The 23,038-nt window shown below is 33.9% G+C and overlaps 2 protein-coding genes across 6 annotated transcripts in view; both read right to left on the bottom strand.

Annotated features, from left to right (window-relative positions):
• Positions 1-585: 585 nt before the first annotated feature.
• Glyp (glycogen phosphorylase) lies at positions 586-9,385 on the bottom strand. The gene is made up of 9 exons (XM_077446488.1): positions 8,919-9,385; positions 4,515-4,746; positions 3,960-4,147; positions 3,768-3,879; positions 3,537-3,682; positions 3,139-3,462; positions 2,277-3,066; positions 1,854-2,200; positions 586-1,779 (listed from the first exon to the last, which is right to left on the bottom strand). The coding sequence occupies exons 1-9, from the start codon at positions 9,159-9,161 to the stop codon at positions 1,627-1,629; spliced, it is 2,535 nt and encodes an 844-aa protein (XP_077302614.1). The 5' UTR covers positions 9,162-9,385; the 3' UTR covers positions 586-1,626.
• A 6,263-nt stretch (positions 9,386-15,648) lies between these two features.
• The window catches only part of Rtnl1 (reticulon), a 30,567-nt gene continuing 23,177 nt past the window's right edge, over positions 15,649-23,038 (bottom strand). For 4 of the 5 annotated variants that reach the window (XM_077427763.1, XM_077427764.1, XM_077427766.1 and 1 more), the window contains 5 exons: positions 18,186-18,393; positions 18,005-18,106; positions 17,826-17,932; positions 17,642-17,747; positions 15,650-17,474 (listed from right to left, as the gene is read on the bottom strand). In XM_077427763.1, coding sequence (XP_077283889.1) covers positions 17,420-17,474; positions 17,642-17,747; positions 17,826-17,932; positions 18,005-18,106; positions 18,186-18,393 — 578 coding nt within the window. In that variant the 3' untranslated portion in view covers positions 15,650-17,419. Of the gene's footprint in view, positions 17,475-17,641; positions 17,748-17,825; positions 17,933-18,004; positions 18,107-18,185; positions 18,394-21,255; positions 21,525-23,038 lie in introns of those variants that run through there. The other variant, XM_077427765.1, reaches the window with a different exon arrangement.

Here is a 23,038-nt window from a genome sequence, read left to right as displayed (position 1 = left end):
ATTAGTTTGCTATTTCCGACTTACATGCTCGTAGGTATACATATGTATAATATTTCCATAACAGACCATATTTGACAATACTACAAAAAATTCCTTGTTAAAATCGAAAATTATTTATTAAGTTATTTTAAATAACTTATTTACATATATATGTACATATAATAGGTCGAATAAAAATGTATTCAAAAAATTTCACCTCTTTTCCATGGTGGAATTGGGGATTACTCATTTTAAATATTATATACATACATATATATCCGAAAAATTTAAAAATAATATATTTGTAATGATCTCGCCCAAAATGTTTTATAAAAGAATTATGCATTTAAGCTTTTTTATTATTATATTTATGAAGTATTTAAATAAAATTTTCATACATTTAATGAATTTTGAATTCAGCACATTCTTGATCTGATGGGATCAAATTAACAGGAAATAATTTACATGTCAATTAGTTTTTAACACTTACCCAGATGTAAAATTAAAAAATTAATTTAACCGAAAAATCATTTATCTAAAGCTTCTTGGTCGTCTTCTATTTCAATAAGTCGGAAGTGTGCTACGGCTATATTAAAAGTAAATCTCAATCGCAATCTATATTATATTACTTATTTACATGTTATATTTTATCACCGCTGATATTCTAATATGGCTTGTGACTTATTAAATTGACTGTTTGTATATAAGATGAAGTCGGAGGAATGGGAGCTCACATAATATTATATATACAAAATTAGAAGATTGTTTCATTTTAAAAGATGTATATTTGAATATATTTTGACAATACATACATGTATATATAAAAAAAACTTAACATTTAAGTGTTAATATATCGCTGTATACAATGGTAACAAATGACAATAAATATGCTTATTGAATGGGTAAATTCCAATTCAGCATGTGACCAAAGCCTTTCAATAATTTATCCTATTTATTTAAAATAGGAAAATATAAAATTCTTTTACATATTCGAAAATATATTAAATAATCACCTAAGTCATATACATATGCATGTCATACGAAATTAAAGTACTATTTTCATCATACACAAAATACACATTTTAAATGTATTATTTTCCTCTCAATAGAATATATAATATATTATGGCACATGTAAACAACAAACATTTTTATATAAAAAAATGTTCTTGTATAAAACTTAGTTTTGCGTTTATAAGCCATTCATACCATATTTGACATGTATAATTATAATATTTATGTTTGTAAAATCCTTATCATGTTTGAAAAATATCTATGGTGTTATCGGGTTCAACCCTTGATTGACAAATATATAAACACTATTACATATCATCACAATAGGTATTTTAAATTGATCTGTAATCGAAAAGCTGTCATATATAAGAGTAATTATCATAACAGATTTTACTTCCGTATTGTGGAAAACTATAAAATATTATAATTTGATTCAGATTTTATCACAGACTACAAGATAAAAATAAATATTTTACACGATGTTTTTATTAGTGTGTAAACAGATAATTTTACGTTGAATAGGTAAAATAGCAAAATTTTACTATAAGATGTAAGTGATATATTTTTTGAAAATACAGAAAATTAGTTTCAATCAAACGGAAATAGGCGAACATACAAATGACAATGCAATAATTTAAGAAACAGTTTCGTGAGGAGCGGGCAATTTCTCCCATGAGGGTTTGACATCCCATATATCATGTGCATAGTCACAAATGGTCCGATCGCTGGAGAATTTACCAGATGAAGCAATATTGTAAATACACATCTCGGCCCATTTTGATGAATTCTGCAAAAGAAAAAAAAATAAATTTGTTTTCATATTTTTCATGGATAAAAGCTACAAATGGAATATTGACTGACCTGATAAATTTCGCTAACATGATCCTGCATTTTGATATAAGCATCAAAATCAGCCAACGAGAAGAAACGATCATATTTCAGAAGAATGTCAGTCAAATCTTTGAATTGATCTGGATTACCAGGGCTGAAATAGCCACTTGAAATTTGATCTAAGCATTGACGAATCTCTGCATTATTGTTATAGTAGTCATATGCATTGTATCCCTTCTTTTTCAATGCTTCAACTTCTTCCACCGTCATACCGAATATGAACATATTCTCATTTCCCATTTCTTCTGCCATCTCCACATTAGCACCGTCAAGAGTACCAATGGTGAGAGCTCCGTTCAACATGAACTTCATGTTTCCTTAAAAAAAAAAGATATAAATCATTTATTAAACAATCTAAATGTATATTCTTAAATAATTTATAGTCGTATCTACCTGTGCCTGAAGCTTCAGTACCAGCAGTTGATATTTGTTCAGACAAATCAGCAGCTGGCATGATCTTTTCAGCCAAAGTTACACGATAGTTCTCCAAATATATAACCTTCAAACGATCACCAACAACAGGATCTGAATTGATAATCCGACCCACGTAACAAATCAGACGAATGATTTGTTTAGCAGTGTGATAGCCCGGTGCAGCTTTGCCACCGATCATGATTGTGCGTGGAGTGAATGGAGCTGATGGGTCTTTTTTGATTCTATTATATAAAGTTATGATGTGCAAGCAATTAAGCAATTGTCTTTTGTATTCGTGAATTCGTTTCACCTGAATATCGAACATGGATGCAGGGTTAACGCGAACCCCGTACTCGGATTCTAACATTTCAGCTAAACGCAACTTATTCTCTTGTTTTACTTTCATAACCGACCTTTGGAAGTTTGGATCTTTTGCCCATGTTTTCAGTTTTGCCAATTGATCTAGATGTACAGCCCATTCTTCCCCGATCTTTTCACATATAAGATCAGAAAGACCAGGATTACACAACAACAACCAGCGACGAGGTGTAATTCCATTTGTCTTGTTTTGGAACTTTTCTGGATTCATTACATAGAAATCGTGGAATAGATCAGATTTTATGATCTCAGAATGAATGCGAGCAACGCCGTTGACAGCATGAGATCCGACAACACTAAGATGTGCCATATTTACTCGTTTTTCTCCATCTTCTTCAATCAAACTCATACGGCGCATGCGGTCCATATCGTCAGGCCACCTTTTAGCCACCTGAGACACAATTCATCATAGTAAAGATACATTATATTAAATTAATTAAACAAAAATATGTCTAAAAGTTACCTGTTCGAGATGTGTATGATTGATGCGATAAATAATCTCCATATGCCTAGGCAAAATGCTTTCAAGCATTGAAACTGGCCACCTTTCCAAAGCCTCCGGTAAGACAGTGTGATTTGTATATGCACAAGTGCGAACCGTAACGTCCCAAGCCTCATCCCACGGCAAGCCTTCAACGTCTAGCAGAACACGCATAAGTTCAGGGACTGCTAGAGATGGATGAGTGTCATTGAGTTGGATGGCTACTTTGTCTGGGAAACTTTTGAAAGATGTTCGGACTGCTTCGCGAGAGCCAAACTTAGCTGACTTAAATCGTCGAATGATATCCTAAAAAAATATATTCAGTTTTGAAAACGATACTATAAATGTATCAGTACAGTGCAAGTGTTATTTAAATTCACCTGAAGTGTAGCAGCTACCATAAAATATTCCTGTTTTAGTCTAAGTTCTTTTCCTTCAAAGAAATTATCGTTGGGATACAAAACTCGAGAAATATTCTCAGCTTGATTACGATCCAAAACCGCTTGAATATAATCACCATCATTGACTAAAAACACATTATAAAGTTGCATTTAAAATATTTCTCACATTTGACATCGCATAATTTTCAATATATAAATTGAATAACTTACAGAATTTCAGATTAAAATCAACCGGACTTTTTGCAGACCACAAGCGAAGAGTATTGACAACGTTATTTCTGAATCCTGGAATCGGGTTGTCATATGGCATTGCAAAAACTACCTGTATAATAAATTTTGTATATTATATTTTATAATGAAAATATATATAACTGTTAAGATTTATAAGAAATCACAACACACCTGTGTGTCAACCCACTTCCGCCTTCCTTCAGGTGTATCTTCAACTCGTCCATAGAAGTTGACTGGCAACATGAATTCAGGACGAGCTTTTTCCCATGGATTTCCGTATCTCAACCAATCATCCGGTTCTTCAATTTGCTCTCCATTTTTAATCTTTTGAGCAAATATACCATATTCATACCTTATACCTACGATGATCAGAAATACATTAAAAACAATTTAATGATATTAAAGCTAAATTATTAGATGCAAATGCAACGAAATGGTGTAATTATTTATCTAAAAGTTATTTACTGCAATATGCCATCATATTTTATTCAGTTAATACATGCATACAATAATAAAAACTACATTGGCACAAATTCAAATTATATTGAAAACTATCTTACATACATTTTCTTTTAATTCTATTGGAAGCAACGACAACGAACGCGTGACCTCTAAGAAAGTTAAGGTCATTTCGACTATTACAAAGTTTCTATAGAAATTCACCGAACAACAGTTAATACAAAACTTATGCAATGCATCAACGATGTAAATAAAATTAACTCGTACCATAACCGTAAGCTGCCAGGCCCAAAGTAGCCATGGAGTCCAAGAAACAAGCGGCCAAACGTCCCAGACCTCCATTTCCAAGACCGGCATCCTCTTCCAACGATTCCAACTCTTCAATATCAAGCCCCAGTTGGTACAGAGCTTCATCGCACGATCCTTGAATACCCAAATTCACCATGGTGTTTTGCAGTGAGCGACCCATATAATATTCCAAGGATAAGTAGTAGACGCGCTAATTATGACAAAAACAAAACAGAAGCAACTATAAATTATAAACATAATTAATAGGAAAGATATCCATTGGAAACAAACAAGAATAATCACCATGACACAAACATAACAAATATTAATAGTTGAAGATAAAAGAAAATATTAGTATTGTTTTCATAATTAATACAGGTCAAATGATTATATTTATTTGCGTGAAACATATAAGCAAGTATAATTTATCAAAGTGCAAAAATTAAGTGACCTACATATATACAAAAGAATTTCATTCAACATTATTGCATTTGATCAAATGAATGTATATTATTAATGTATATAATAAAAACGTTTAAATAATAAAAAAGTGTAAACTAGATACATAGATAGTACCAGAATGTTTTGAGGTCACTCATCAATAACTACGGGTTTGCACGACAGTATCACGCGTTTAGTTAAAACATATATTCTTTTAATAGTTATCTAAGCGTTGTGAACTTTAACATATTAAAATTATATAATATGCTGAAAAATAATATAATTCATACAAATACAATTTGTATTATGCGCAGCATAATGTAATTTATGCTAGTGACACCTGGTAAGAATTACCCAATGTATAGTTAGTCGATTTTGGCAATGGTAGATTTTGATGTCCCAAATTTAAACGAGTTCGGTTGCATATAAGCCCAGGTCCGATTCTAGGGGGAAGCTCACCAGGCAGCCATTACCAAGAATATTTTACCGTTACCATTACAAAGGATATAAAATTGAAAAAAAGATGTGTGATCATCTTTGAATTTATAAAATACTAGTATTTTATAAATTCAAAGATATTTAAATAAAAGTGATGGGATATTTAGTTATTAAATAAAAAAAATGAAAAGAAATGTGTTGGTCCTCTGTTCGATCCGCACGCGGTCGACTTTTTTTCAAATACCTTTTAAATATATTTAATTGTTTAATATATGAAAAAAAAAATGGTAAAAACTACCTACCTACCTACCTACCTATGTATATACATATGTATAAACAATATAAAAATTAATTAAACAAATTTTCAATAGATGGCAGTCTGGTAGCCTAGAGGAAACATTGGTAGCAAACAGTATATAGTGGCGACTTGAAGCTAATCTGTAATGCCACTATGGCGAAATTGTAAATAAATAAAATGGTAATTGGATTATTACGCATATTGCGATCGCCCAAAAGACAATTTTTTCCATAAAAATCGCGAATACGGAATATTTGGCACTCAAGTTCTCGTCAGTATGATGGACTTTTTGACTGCCAGATGTTTCGTTATAGAGATTTTAGTGACTTTTGGGCGAGCGCTTTGTGACCAATAATAATCACCGAACCAAATAAAATATAGAAGTTTTTTCTTTTGTTATTATATTCGTACGTATTGTTGGCATTGTTTTAGCTGTGACGTACATATGTATGTATGTCGAATCGAAGCGACTATTATAGTACGGCGAGCGTTATCGCAGACATACACACAGAATAACGATATTTTATACATATGATGATTTTATATCCTACTTGAAGTAACAATACTGACTATTAAATAGTATAATTTACGAGGAACGCAGGAAGTTTACTGTCAAATATCAACTACTCTATTATATAGTATTATAAAAGATTAAATTAAAAAATAAATAAAACTAATGAAGGGCAGTAAGATTAATTTTATATATGTACATAGGTAAGTATATTTTTTTAAATATATATATATATATATATATATATATATATATATATATATATATATATATATATATATATATGTTCTACCATAACATGTTCGTTTTTGAAAATGTAGTTATATGTTTTTCAACGTGAACCTTTTATAATTTTTTTTTATTTAAATAAAATGGGGGCGCTGCAAATCAAACTGGACCACGAATGATATATACATATATATGTACTGTACAGGCCGGACTGTATAAACCTGTATGACAATTTAATAAAAAATCCCATGCGATCACCGAATATTATATAACGATTTTGAATACATACACTATCTAAACGATATTTTAATCTTGATAACGTGCAATTCACCATTAACACAACTTAATAAATAAACCGATATTCTATACAATCTTATACATTTAGGAAAATTGTGAAAAAAAGTTATCAAATGTTTTGCAAAATGGAAATTATTTTATTTTTATAGATGAGATAGTGCGTGTTACGTTAATATTTGAAGTGATTTTCAAAATTCTGTTTTCACTAGAATTTTGGCCGTTTTCCAAATTTGCAACGGAGGAAATTTGTCGTACGTACAATAATATTCCAAATACAATATGATGTAATTTCAATATATGTATGAGTGTATTCGAAACGTAATTAAATAAGAATATATAAATGACAGTACATATATAGAAAAATTGATGTTTTGGTGAATACCAGGTTTTAAAATTCTTCGGTGACTTCAAACAATGATGTTCTCAGTTACCATTGTGAAAATATTAAATTTCAGTCTTTATTCAGGAGCTGTTGTTCTTTTGTGCATGCACAAAATACGTTTATACTTGAAGGTTAAAAGGACTTTGGGTGTAATATACAATTGGTATCAATCTCTACACGTACTACAAGCAAGGTCATTCTTATTACTTTTCCGATTGAAAAAATATTGTTGTGTTTCGAATATTGGGCATTTAAGTTAAATGGATTGCACAATCAGTATGAATATAACGATAAAATTAATCTATCCATAACTCTATAGAGTTATCGTGCAATTAAGTTAAATTAATCGATCAATTTGTACACACAAACATACATTATTATATAATAGATATATACATAAGAATATTTCACTATCGTTAATTGACGAATTTTGATGAACTCATTACCAACTTTTTCATATTAGGGCAAATTGATCAAATTATTTATAGTTTACAATTAAATATGTATATAATTTTTATACAATTTATATATGTACATATGTATATACTACACTGTATTTTCATAGATTCGAAAGGTCAGTTACCTAAAATGTGTCTGCAGTCGATCTTGTTAGAGGTCGACAGTTCAAGGGCATAAATTATTATGTCCAAGCCGTCTAATTGAAGATCTTGCAAAATATTAACTGTGCTCTCGTAACTTGAATAATACATTAAATTATTCGCAGTTAAAATTTGCTTTCATTTAACTAATATAAATATTTTAAAATACGATTTGTATGCATATGTTGAAACTCTGCATACACTTTCAGAGTTACGTTAGTTTATTTGTAAGTTTCTATCTAATTTTTGCGTAATGGATTTTACTGGCGACTTCAGTTAATATTTAATTTACAACTTTGTTTGTGTACAAGATTGATAACTACTATTTTGCATTAAATTTGAGGAATTACATTATATGTATATTAACATACATATTGACTGCATTTACTAAACAATAAAAAAAATGTATCTATGTATACATATAAATTAGAATTAATTCAGTACTTATTATCATATAAAATATCAAACTTTCAATCTAACATCTCATCCAAGAATTCAATACATAGAATAATATATAATGTGTATACAAAGCGCCATTTTAATTACATGTTATTGTTTTATATTTGAAATTAAAATCACCAGTAAATCGTGAAAGCACACAACAAAATATGGTGTGAAAGCTTCACACCATATTTTGAAGAATTTTATCGCGAGTGCATATGTAAATCCTTTCAACACAACGCGCGGGGATAATTTGGGACTACGAATTCAAAATGGCGCCTCAAAATGGCGTTCGACTAGGATGAAATGAAGCAACTAAATTGTTTTATAGATTTGTAACTCGTGTGCCAACTCAAATAAAATAAAACAGGGGTGATAATTTGATTTGATTTCGATTTCAGAACCGAGTATCGATTAGTATTGATAGTGATTGCCATTGTGAACACAAAACGATCCCATTAAAGTTGTTTGATTAGGTCAACTATTATGATCCAATAATTGTGATGTATTTAGTCATCAAACAACAAAAAACATATATTGTGAGAGTTTAAAAACTTTCATAGATATGTTTTTAACGATAATGTAGCGTACAGAGATAGGAGGCGGGTTATAATATATCTCGAATACATATGTATATAGGTACATTGTAGATTGAAAATAGAGGTAGGAGTTACGAGAGATGTTTACGTTGGCAAGTGGGAAGAAAGTTTCGGCAAGTGTGAAGGGAAGAGAAGAGAGGGAAGAGTACCTTGGGGTCCTTCTCGTAGTAGTACTGCTGGGTGCGGATCCATCGGGAGACGAGGTGGTCCTTGACGGTGTGGGCGAGCGCGAAGTAGTAGTCGCGAGGAGTGGCCACGTTGCGGTCCTTCACCAGGGTGTAGTGCACGTGTCGGTTGAACGACTTCTTCACTTCCACGACGCTCTCGACGGCCACGATGCCGCGCACGCTGATCTGCTTGCGCTTGTCGTGGTCACTCTGCACGCCCGCCATCTTGTCGCGCGATAATAAACCCTACGTCTACCCGCGCCGCCGATTGCCGGCGACTGACTGCTGCTCGTTTCTACCACAGCTGACGGCAGGTCACCTTGCGGAAGGTCGCTCCGACAGCGGCTCTGCGCATGCGCCACCGCCACCACCACCGCCTCGCTTTTTTCTCTTTTTCAATTCGCGCCAGTACGGTCTAAAATTACTCGCTTCGCACCAGCGCGATCACTGGAACAATTCTTTGCGATGAGGGTTGACGGCCTACTTGAGACCACTCGGCCACTTGTTTATCGCGAAAATAATTAACGAATGGAGTTGAATATTTCCGAGAAAATCGCATCGTATTCGAATATGTACTTTTACGAAAGTTACGTAATAAAACCCCGTTAATACGAAAAAAGTTTTCACACGGGTACTTTCGAATGGTTCGGTGATTACTAGTCAAATGTGAACCAGTCACAGGACAACCGGTCACTCTAGATCGGTCACACGTGATCACCCGTCACACTAAAACTGGTCACGAGAAAACTGGTCACACCCTAAAACTGGTCACACCCTAAAATCGGTCACGAGAAAACTGATTTATTTGAAAACTGACTGAAATTTTACAAATACCAATATATAAAAGGCGTGTATTTATTCAGCTTTTGATCAACCAAAATAGCTAAATTGTCAGTAAATATTTCGAAATTATCAGTGAGTATTCTAAATAATCAGTTATTAAACCAAAATGATCGGTCAACCAGTTTTCTCGTGACCGATTTTAGGGTGTGACCAATTTTAGGTTGTTACCAGTTTTAGTGTGACGGGTGATCACGTGTGACCGATCTAGAGCGACCGGTTGTCCTGTGACTGGTTCACATATGACTAGTAGTCCGTTTACCCTTTCGAATGGCGCAATTTCATAAGAAATAAGCAGCAGCGTGGCCTAGTCGTTAGCATCGTATATTTCATGCGGTAAATAGATTATTAGTCACATTGCGATGGTCACAAAGACAATTTTTCCTATGAAAACCGCGAATGCGGAATATTTGGCACTCGAGTTTTCGTTAGTATGATAATTATCGTTAATATGATGGGCCTTTCGGCTGCCAGATGTTCCGTTATAGAGATTTTATTGACTTTTGGGGGAGCGATTTGTGATCAATGATCACCGAATCATTTCGTGCAGGGTGACACGGGTTCGATTCCCACTAGAGTTCCTTTGCTGGCCAGAGCTTGGTTTGTCAAGGTTTCTTATCAGAATTTGCCAATTTTTCTGATTTTCATTGAAACGGTTCCTTTTAATTCCCTCCCCAATTTCTATAGCAAACCTTGAATTGTTCAGTGTCTCATGGTTCGCCGATTGTATACAAAAATGCTGCAAAAATTTTTCTCAATAGTTGTCTCTGTGGATGATTAATCTACAAAAATATTCGTACGGTATAAAAAAATGTTTATTGATCAAATAATATAATTTAAAAAAAATGTTTGCAATGTTATATGCAACGTTTGACCATATATGTCGTCTACGAAAATGTAAAAAAAAGTTTATAATGGTTATGTTTATGTTTCTTGATCTGTAAAAAGTGGTTCGGTGATTAACTTCTCAATGTGAATCGCGAACAGGATAACTGCTCACATGAAAATCGCTCGCACGGATCTCCTGTCGCACAGGAAAATTGCCATACAGAAAACTGCCCAAATATTGGTCAAATAATAAAAATCTCGTAGAAAAAAAGCATATTCTACGAAATATTTGGTCAGTTTTCAAAGCGTGAGGCAAGACGGCGTAAGCAACGGCAACGTGCGTAGATTGTTCCAGCGTGATATCGGCTGGTGGGACGGCGTGGGCATTGATTAATGGTAGATGAGGGTGGTGGTGGTGACATGAGCTGGACAGTGGGTTGTCGTGCACTCGTTGGAAATTCTTGTTGTAGCTGGATGATGGTGCATGACTTTGTCCCCAGTCGTCAAGGTCGCCATCTCACTCACTCCCCCATTTTTTATTCGTTGTATTGTTGTGGTTGGACTCAGCATCAGTAATAGCAGAGGCGTGTCGGAATCTGGGTAACTGCAAGGAAAGTGACTTGACGGAAAGTCGAAAGATGGAAAAAATTAAAATTAATTCGTCGACTCGTCGTAAGCGTATTTATATTTAGGGTCGCCAGTTATGGGGGTAGGGTGAGTGAGACGACTGTGTTGGTAACAGAGAAATTTTATAATAATAAAAGTGGCTTTAGGCGTTATATTGTTTTCAAGTGACGATTGTCCAGACATTCATAAATAATTTTAGCATCAGTCGTATTTGATGCTTGGTGGTCGACGTATGTCCGATAAAAACTTCTCTGGGCAAGGGCAATGGGCAACTGCATCGTTGAAAATTGCACGATGCATTCAAAAACACACAATAAACAACATGGGATACATTTTTACTAACCTTTTCTTACTATAAGTAAATTGATCATTTGAGTAACATATTATTCAATTAACATCGTATATGAAAGTTTTCGTGAAAGCGTCATGGCGACAATTAGCATTCGGCAATAGCATACGCATACGCGTACAATATCGCGTAGTTATGGAAACGGTACGCGTGTTATTGAAACAAGAAATGTATTCGAAAGGGCGCTTCTATTATTATAATGTGGCGGCTCGCTTATACGACATGGTCGAGTTTGGTTGCCTTCCTGCGAGTGGGAACCAACTCGGCTGGGTTCGGAGAGCTACTACTCACTCTGTCTTCAGCTGTCATATAATAAACACGTGCATTAACATGCCAGTCGTCTCATTCGTTCATCCTCCATAATAACATTTCTCTGGTTGGCAATGCTGAATCCACAAGATTTTGTAACTCCTATGGAGGATGAACGAATGAGACGACTGGCATGTTAATGCACGTGTTTATTATATGACAGCTGAAGACAGAGTGAGTAGTGGCTCTCCGAACCGAGCCGGGTTGGTCCCCACTCACAGGAAGGCAACCAAACTCGACCATGTCGTATAAGCGAGCCGCCACATCACTCCCCCCCCAGCATCAGCGATACCAAAATTACAAAGAAACAAATTTTACAAAAGAAAAAAATTATTGTTACACAAAGAGAAAAAAATTATTACGTGGGGAGAAAAAAAATTGTTGACGTGGGTCATCCGCTGTGTACATAGGTGTACCGCCCTGAATGGTCGGTAGATTCGAGGGCGGTGACGTCGCAAGCAGGACGGTGGGTGGTCCGATGGTCGTGCCGATGCGATGCGATGCTGCGGCGGCGCCGCTCTTCCGAGGCTGATGTCGGTTGGTGGGGCGGCGGGGGCGGCAGGGGCATCGATGTGGTTGATGATACTCCGAGCTGGACTGTGAGTCGTTGTGGCTCGTGGAGGTGTTGTAGCGCTACCGCCCGTCTCGGCGTGACGACGCTCGTGGGGACGGACGGGGCCTTGATGATGATGATGATGATGGTGCTGAGGTGGTGTATGTCTTGTGGTGCTGGATGACCGTTCTATGTGTAGTGGATCGCGCATGACTCCACATCCAGCTGTCAAGATCGTCGTCTCATTCGCTCCCCCATTTTTTTGCACCTGTCATCGACGTTTTGGCTGGACTCATGTCGATAGTGTCTGCTCGTTTATTGTCACCCGCGGGCCGCGGCGTGCTGTGTTGATGGCGATGGGGGCGCGGCGGGTAGCTTTCCCGCCTGGCTCGGCGAGGCAGGGATGAGCGGCATGTTGAAATTGATCGAGGCTGCGTGGCTCGATGTCGGGGGTCACCAGTATGGAGGATGAACGAATGAGACGACTGACATGTTAATGCACGTGTTTATTATATGACAGCTGAAGACAGAGTGAGTAGTGGCTCTCCGAACCGAGCCGGGTTGGTCCCCACTCACAGGAAGGCAACCAAACTCGACCATGTCGTATAAGCGAGCCGCCACACTCCTTACAAAATCCTTAACCACGGTTTTTGTAATAGAGTAGGCCCGACGTCAAGAGCACACTTGTGAACAATTTTAGTTTGAATTAGCAATAACTGCAATTCTAGTCCCACATGTTCCTAGGTGCATAATTTGCTATGCACGTAGGATGTTCGAGTGAATGTATTGTACAAAGTTTAATTAAAAAGTCTTAAGGCGAAAACACACTGAATGCTTGGCTCCACGCTGTGACAGTGGGTGCTCCTCAAACCGAATTTGGGTGTAGTTGCACGTGCAGAGTGCATGTTTCTCCAACATTTCTTCAAATATGGGATTCACCGTTATCGATCACTGTCAAGCAAGGATAAATACAAGGGTAAAATATCACCGAAAGCACTCCAGGGGGTGATTTTTGGAAATGTGTACTATACATATGGGCTGGGGGTGCTGCGGTTTTTTCGCATGTTTAAAGTGTCTAAAAAAAACACGTACCACTCTGTGTGTTTTCGCCCTTATTGTGATTTAAAATCTCATTTCTAATAACGATTTCTATGATATTGAGTCAAAATTTGATATTAACGACAAATTCAAAAATATTATATTATAACAGGTACCAAATTGATATCTTACTAACTAAAATATAATAGTAAAAATTATATCAGTATGATTTATACTTTTTAATTTTACTAATCTGTAATCAAATATTCTATTTTGTATACGATCTTTTACTGAATTATTTATCGATACGATTTTTCTTTCAGTACTTTTTCAGCCATTTAAATGTGAGCTCTTCACGAAAAATTCCAGTATACTTAATCCTTGTATCAAATTTGATAGGCCATTAGTGGGGGGTTTGGTGCATCCGCTCTAAAATCGCCAGATTAACAGAACGGCAGCTTTAAACGTAATTCTCGATTTCTCGAATGATAGATTGCACATCAGATGACGAGTAACCTTTCGATGTGCACAGATGCAATTATTAAAATTGAGTTGGATCTTTTTGGCGAGTTTAATAAGGCAAGATTCGATAAGTTCCGAATCTTGCCTTATTAAACTCGCCTGAAAGATCCAACTCAATTTTAATAATTGCATCTGTGCACATCGAAAGGTTACCCGTCATCTGATGTGCAATCTATCATTCGAGAAGACGAGAATTGCATTTAAAGCAGCCGTCCGTTAATCTGTCGTTCAATTTGTCTGGCGATTTTAGAGCGGATGCACCGCATCCATAGTGGGATGTCGTTCTATGTATGTATAAGAAAAGTAAAACATGTTGGTACCACACTAATTTTATCGCAGTACTGAGCTTATCAAGCTGAAAATTTATATTTGTATTATTTGTGTACTATCTTTGTTGGTAAGGTTTTGCTTTGAATTCGTATATCATATTTCAATATTTTATTTTGACCTTTTAAATTATTTTTATCTTCTTAATATTTTATGCTTATAATATTTATACTGATATTAAGTGAAAAAAATATTTTGAACAAAATCCGACAACCGGAAGTAGAACTTTTGTCTTGTGTGAGTTTCCTTACATTAGTGCTTAAACTCGTATCGAAAATGCTCTCATGGCCAGTATTACGGTTTCTGGACTCGACTTGACCTGGACCTGAGCCCGCCGGGTAATTAAATAAAATAACTTTACTAAATAATATTACTTTTTATAAATAAAATAACTTGACTAAATAATATTACTTTTTATAAATAAAATAACATTACTTTTTATGTAATAATAAATCTTTTAAATTTGGCGGTTTTTAATAAATTTGATTTTGGACCCGGAATCGACGGGTTTTAAGAAACCCTAACCGGTATGTGTGTTTCATTATCAAATTTTGGTGTTTATATTTCTAATATTCCTTAAAGACATACAAAGATAAAGTCGTGGGTTGGTCACATCCGAACTTTTTTCCGGGTTTCTTGATTATTAGTTTTCAGCATAAAAATTAGCCACAATTCAAATATAAAATATGACCTGGGTCCTGGTTATTAGCATCGGCTGGTAAATCCCTCTCATCAGGCATGTACATAGATATTGTACAGTTAAATTAATGTTAATCAAAATTTGCATATTCTGACTCCTTCATACATACCCAATAATCTTAATTTTAATGAAATCGCCAAAAAATATTTTCCATATTTACAGCTTCCATTTACTTTTATTTCCGTTGTATTTGCAGGATAATTAACTATGGATAGGATAATACAGGTGTAACATTGCATATAAGCAAGTGTATAAATCTATTTTAAAAAATTTATGACAATTTAAATATTGAAATCGACATATTTTTCTATAAAAAATATCTAAATTGAGATCATTACACTAAAGATTAGTATGCAAATTAAAAAAGGCGACTTGAAATTTATGATGTGAGGAATTTTAGCCTGCTAGTTACTTTTTTATTATTATTATAATTTCTTTCAACTAAGGTATAAAACATCAATACGATTCAATGTTTAAAGCTTATTTTGGATAATTTAGTGCCGAGTGCCTGGCGAAAATTCATGATTTTTTCTAATATACGTAACACACAAATTCATGCAAATGGTTCTATCAGTAAAATTTTGAAAACGGGAATAAGGAAGGAGTTAAAATTAGATATCAGTCGGAATATGAAGCATAATCACAAATTTATTTAGTTGTAAGTGATACAAAGCAAACCACAATTAAGTAATACATAGTATTATATTGTAAGTAATGAAAATTAACGCTTCGAAATACTATAAGGAAAAATAGTAAATAATTTTGATAAAAAAAACTTTTAACTGTAACACTAAAATCTGAAGACTTCACAATAATATTTACATCCCAGAAGCAAATACTGAGAATAATTTAAGCATAATATTGTATACCTAAACAATAAATATAAATAACTCTTTAAAATATTACCATCAATAAGTGGTATTTTTTATAGTAAAACAAAACTAAGCTGTACTTGATTTTATAGCTAGCTAGTTAAGTTTCAATGAATACATAAAAGTTTCTTCTTTGTAATAAATATAAAATTTATTAACAATATAAAACAAATATACACATATACTACTGATCATGTTGTTAACATATAAAATCAGAATTATACGAAAGTATTTTGTGTGAGTATTTGAATTGATCCTTCACAATAAACAGATATTAACTAGTACTTTTATCTTTCGAGTTTCCACTAATCTCACAATTCACAAGTATTGCACACAATCAATTTATTTTTTGTTTTTAATCAAGCTTTTTAAATGCCTACTAAGAAAAAAGTCTGAAACGATAAAATTACATTATTATGAATAAGTAACTCTTAAAGGATTATTAGATAATCTCAGTAAATGTAATAAAATCAAATTTTCAAACAGAATTCTGTGAAAACAAAATGGCAGTATATTTCTGGCTTTGCAAACAATGAGCTAGAAAAAATGTATACCATATAAATGAGTCTATTGACAAAAAGGCGATATATCACTATCCAATATCATTCCAATAGTTCATCTCACATTCAAAGCTTTACAAAAGTTCAAAATTACGATTATCAAAATAAATTACACAAAAGAATAGGAAATTACTTACAGATGTAGAAAGTTACGAGTTAAACTGGTAACTCATCTTACACTATTTCATATTCCTAAAATTCTATGATTGCTTTTAAAAAAAGCATCAACGGGTAAGACATTATATGATACTTTTATTGTGACATGCCATACAAATGTATTAAAACCTGAATAATGTTTGAATAGTGTTTTCCTTGCAAACATTTAAATTTTGGGTGTCATATAAAAAGCGGGAATGTTTTGTATCGCAAATTACTGTACCCGAGTAGAATGGAGTATAATAGATGATTAGCAGTTTTGATAATTTGCCGGAAGGAGTGTAGCACTACATGTAAGTGACATTCATTTTGATTAATACGGATCTTAAATCATACGTTATGTTTAACTTATAAAATTATAAATATTTAATATTACGGTGAAGTACTTACACTACTGCATATTATGTGTGTATGAGAAATGATGTGCAAAAAAATCACGACTTATAAAAAAAGATTTATTTTTAATTTTAAAAATGACTGTTCACAAAATCTGGGGGAAATTTTCATATTAAAAATTGAGGCGCTTGTAGCTGTCTATCAAATTGAATTCACATATATATGTATATGTATGTATATAAATTGGTCATGATTTCATTAGTCATGATAAGTATTCGATTATCCAAAGGACATGACACATGACAGACAGGTGGAGTCTTACTTTATTTAAAATATGTAATAACAATCTAATTCGTCACATGATGGTATTACACCTTGGAAAACTGTTCATATACTTTCGAAGATGTAAAGCAGTCAGTGGAGTGTATGCAGGCTGTATATATTAGCCCGTGGAATGGACATTTATTTACTTGTCCTTCTCACTCTCACCTTTCTTTCCAATTGGGATTGCAGCTTTTACTCTGAAATTCACAAAATCATTAATATCCTTAATAATTCAACAATCTCGTAAGTTAAATTAGGATTAAGCTGTTGTATATGAAATTTTATTGAAACTGTCAAAAATAGCTATGTTATATTTGCTTAAATTCAATTAACTTTTAACGATAAATTATGTATATAAACTTACTTATTTGTGATTTCTTGAAACTTAGCACTAACTAAGTCTACATTAGCGTCAATCTGAGCTTTATTGGTCTCATAAACCTTGGGAAGAGTGAAAAGTGCCACATATCCTGCAATAAAAAAATGTTAAATTCAAAATTTCTTCTAATAGAATTATTTATAATAATTGACAGTAAAATAATAAGTACCAATGATGAGAAGTGTCATGCCATTAAACCACGCTCCCAAATAAGTGAGACACCATAAAGAAACTCCAAATTTAAGTGAATCAACCAAATCTTCGACCAAAAATAATCTGCAAAATTCAAATACATAATGTTAGAATAAGTTACATCTTAATCAAAGATAGTAAAATAGATGTACTGACCTGCGAAGTTCATTAGCAGCAGCGTTGAGGTGTGCAGTCGCGAGTACGGCTAACTCCTGAGCTCGCTCTTGGGATACAGACAAGTCAGTCTCCAAAAAGTCCCTAAATTCGAAAAGTTTTTTATATTACAACAAAAATTCAGGAATTTTATATTAATAATATACGGTGGAGAAATACTCACTTGAATGGATGTCCATCGGAAGTCTTTTGAACAGCTTGAAGTACACAGCTGTATACGCGAAAAGCAGTTGTACCCGAGAGTACCAAGAGTGATGTGTACGCGAGCACACTTATCAAGGAGCAGCAGGCCAACGCTAAGAGCAGTACCAAACCTGCTCCTAGTGCTATGCCTGACTTCGCCGGAGATCGCCAGTATACCAGCGACTCCACTGAAAAACGAAAATTGCAAACACATTATTATACATGCTGAAAATTAACATCCAAAGACCTAATTCGAAATCAAAATACCCTCAGATCTCATAATCTACAGATCACTGGGCACATGTGATCAAACGAAAGTGAAATGGGTACACTGAACAATTGTTCAGAACTATTATTTAGGTAATAAATAGTTGCATCAATCCAAATCTCATTTTACACCCGCCCTCTAAAAATATTTGTCATCATCAGGTATTAGATATATGTACATATACAATAGAGAAAAGTATTGGCATTATTTAACTTGCGAAGAGAGCTAGAATGACCCGGCTAACTAATATAATTTGACAGGATATGAGATTGAAACTGTCGAACATGAAAATGCAATGTTATTATTTAGAAGTTACTTAGTGATGAATTAATTTAACTTTTAAGACTGGATATATTTTATAAGATAATAAAAAACACGCCAGTTAACTTTCCAAGTCAATATTTACATACATATATTTCAGATTGGAAATGACTTATTTATCGTCAGTCTCGCATTAAACACTCTACACGTTATGAATAATTCTAGTTATGAATAGGTATTATAGAATTCGTAGTTATAAATAGTTTATGCGAAAATGTATGTAAAAATTTCAATGATTCTCAAATGACAATAGCACGATATTTTTAATACGTTAATACGGAATTGCATAATAAATTTCAACTGCATTATCATCATTCGAAGTATAATACTATATAGCCATACGTTGAAAACGAATGGTGAAGAACGCGAAGAGAATTTAATTAATTCTGAGTTCAAAGCCCCTTGGTTACCGGCAGAAATACGGTTAAGTTGAATCAACCAGCGCTGCACTATTTTTCTAATAAAATATGCGTCTGTTTCAATTTTTTTTATTAATTTATTACATAAATATTCACCAGCCTCGAACACTTACAAAATATTTGAAATTTGGAAGCTGGCATTGTTTGAAAATTTTGTGCGCAAATTTGATCGCAACGATAATTAAACATTAACAAAAAGAACAAGTGACTTATATATATTGTATTTATATTAATAATTTAAAAAATAAAACAATTGAAAAACGAAACGTACATTTAAAATGAATTCAAGATATGCTTTCATTTACATATATTATCACCACGGATATTTGTTTCTCTACCAGCATACTTTTTATTACAGTTACGTACTGTTGTTGAAATGATCAGTTTAATTGTGATCGATTAATTTTACGATTATCTAGATACAACAATCGAATAAACGATGTATGTACGTATGTGCATTTAAACTCGGGAGTGTTGCCAGAACCAGCAGTATACTTTAGTGCCAAGATGACCAATGAATTGGAAAATGCCCAGAAGTCGAATGATCGGAATCATTGTACACGCGAAGCGACGCATTGGAGATTTCACTTATTCGTTTAACAAAAGCAAATGACCTTCAATTTTTGAAACACTCTAGAATCTAGACAAGGCAGTCGATGATTTCGTGGGTGTAGGTATTTTTCCGTTTTGTAAAAATGTGTAAGTAATACTGCTAACAAGCTCAGTACATACATATATTTCATTATCGATTTTATAGGTATAATAATGAGGGCCGCCGAAAGGGGGGGGTGGGGGGGGGGGGAATCTGGGGTTAAAGTTTCAGGGCCCGGACTACTTGAGGGGCCCTGTGTTGGGACGTTCGACTGATCGATATTAATATTTTATATTATTTATTCTACATAAAAATACATACATTTCTTTAATGCTAAATGTTTATTATTTTTCGATCCGCGCATGCTTTGTGTCCATGTGAAATCGTACCTGTTATATCATACTTTCTTATTAGATTATTTAAAAAAAATAGCATTTAACATATTACATGTGTTTTTCTAATAGTTATATATGATAGATTTTTCGAATATTAGAAATATATCTATAAGATATTTTTTTTCGTTTGACATAGGGTATGGAATTATTTTTCCAGGGCTCGGAATTCCTCTCGGCGGCCCTGGGTATAATATTCACAACGGGAAGTTCATTCGTATCCTGTACGTACATACATAAATTCAAACCGAGAATTTTATCGTAGTATTGAGTTTGCGGTTGATAAAAATTTAGCAGTATAAAACAATTAAAGTTTTTGGTGATAGAATTCAATTTATATAATAAAACTGGGAGTTGCGCAATTTCAAACAACTTTTTCCAATTCAGCAAAAGCTGAAGGGTATTGGAATGACAAGATTGCATTTTCGTCTTTTGAGCATATTGATATTACTTTAAATATCGCCCGTAAAAGAAAAGTTTTAAATTGCTAACAGAAAAAAACTGGACCGTCCGGTTTAAAAGTGAGCATTTTGCATGGTGGCATCGTGATTTCAAGGCATATGTACTTTCGCGAATCGAAATCGATTAAAATAAAAAGTTCTATCAAAGAAAAGATAAACGAATACTATTGGCATGAACTGTGAGAGATTAACAGAGATTTTATTGCCCCAGGCACTCAGGGAGTGCAGCGTTGGAAGTTGTGGGTCACATCAGTGTGCCATGTGGCAGTGACAGATCGGCCACGTAGCACCGCGTGCCACCACGCTACTTACATATAGTACAGAAATCGTTAGCTACCCACCCTAAACAAAAAACATCGAGTCTCTTTCGAGGATTTCCACACAAAGGATCGTCAAGATGGTGTGTGTTGAATATCTCGAATGGTAAACGAAAATTCAGTCGCAAAACAAAAAAAATGTAAATTCACAACGCAGATGAGACTATGTAGTAGTAAGTAGAGGAGCATCTTTTGTTCCCCAGCGAGGAAATGCACCGTTGAAAAAGGACAGGTAAATCGAGATAATTGAAGGTGTGAGGAAGATAGCGAGGTGTTTTACCTGGCCCGCGTGGGGGCAGATCTGAGCGTCCATTGTCGTTCTTGAAAGTGCGGCGCGGAGGCATGTCGTGGTCTGCGGCCTACTGATGGACAACAACTGGCTCACCAGAAGAACCCCGCTAGTGAGTTGAACGAAACTACCGAAGCCACCCAGCCTTCCACTGGCTCTCAAACGAGGGGGCGCGCGTGCCGTCACGCTCAAGACGCGCCTGTCTCTTTTCGACAGGAGAAAATATTCTAAATTTGCAGCGGAACGGAGCGCGAATGTCTAGCCGTTGATAATAATCTGATCGATTCTATAATGTGCTTTTTTCAAAAGAAAGGAGCCAAGAGCCATGAACACGCTTAAAATCAATAAAACATTCTGTGCAAATTAAATTATCGTTAAGCTAAATGATATAATGCTGCGCGAAATTTAGGAAATTTTACATTACGTGAAATAGGCAAAAAAAATCACAATTCTCGAAAAATGCAAGCCTGTTGCTTAATTTATGAACTAGGCCTTCTACGCGGGCATAGTATAATTATATGAGCCGTCTAGTTTCAAAATCAGATAAGTCGGTTTTTAGAAAATTTTCAGGAACAAGGAAAAACTTATAACTAGCTTAATTTTTATTTTTATTTTTTAAAATATTTTATATAAACTGGTCATAGATGTTTACATCCTTGACTGTATTTTCACTTTTGACCAATAACCACGAGACTTATCTGATTTTGAAACAAACCTTGGCTTTAGCTAAGTAATTCAATAGGATGTAAAGTACTGTTGTGTAGTCGGAGCATTTCGCGTGAACATTTTACTTTTTCCATTAAAGTTACTTTTTGAAGTTACTTTTTCCATTAAAATAGGAAAATTTAGGATTTTTGAACATTTTGTCGCTTAAACATTATTTCCGTGGACATTTTGTCGCGTGAACATTTTGTCGCGGGTACATTTTGTCAGTGCACTAATTTTCGGGTACATTTTGTCTTTGAACCTTTTGGACTTGCACCAATTGTCGTGTAACCAAAATCATGAAATTAAATTACATTATAATTAAAATTGTTGAATTGCACGTACTTTGATGGGATCGATTAACCGATTGATTTTCTCCATCTCATAGTTTTTTTTTTTATTAAATTGATTCGCTTGTGTATGAAATCCATACACATACATTATTAATTTACTTACTTTTTATTTATACCTATTTAATCACCAATAATTCAATAAATTGGGTTACATGTCAATTTAAAGTGATTTTTAAAATTTTTTATGTTTTGGATATCGTTATTATTTTCATTGCTAATAATTTTATACGTGTACAAAAAAGTAGACCTTACTAAAATCATTCAATTTTGAGTCGGAGTCGAATCATAACAAAAAGTCGGAGTCGGTAAATTTTGATCCAACTCCACAGCCCTGATTATAACAAAATTCTTCATATATCAAAATTAAGTTCTCAATTTTCAATTAACGAATTGGGCAATTTTTGCCTATTTTACGCAATAGACAATTTTACAAATTCAGTGAAACATCTATAAGACTAAATAAATGCATTAGTGGTGGTCTAAACGTTAGTCTAACCTAGCCTAAATACATTATTACTTGGAAAAAAAATATTCTTATCACCTAATTGCCAGTTCAACATTTTTTTTGCAGAAATGTCACGTATATTTACTCGAAAATATATCTAGCTAATTAAAAAAAATAAGATTCAAGGCTCTTTTACCGAATATACTGATACTTAAAGTTGTATTAATATGATAAAAAGCCTTGTAACAGCAATTGTTGAGATTTGAGATAC

This window comes from Arctopsyche grandis, chromosome 3, assembly GCF_051622035.1.
Source record: "Arctopsyche grandis isolate Sample6627 chromosome 3, ASM5162203v2, whole genome shotgun sequence".
Taxonomy (NCBI): Eukaryota; Metazoa; Arthropoda; class Insecta; order Trichoptera; family Hydropsychidae; genus Arctopsyche; species Arctopsyche grandis.
This window is presented reverse-complemented; position numbering and strand designations above follow the sequence as displayed.

Excerpts from the sequence above, each read along its gene's own strand:
- Glyp (XM_077446488.1), bottom strand. The coding sequence starts at position 9,161 with ATGGCGGGCGTGCAGAGTGACCACGACAAGCGCAAGCAGATCAGCGTG. Across the intron at positions 4,148-4,514 it reads CCTGGCAGCTTACGGTTATG|GTATAAGGTATGAATATGGT; the intron begins GTACGAGTTAAT and ends TGATCATCGTAG. Across the intron at positions 3,067-3,138 it reads ATCATACACATCTCGAACAG|GTGGCTAAAAGGTGGCCTGA; the intron begins GTAACTTTTAGA and ends ATTGTGTCTCAG.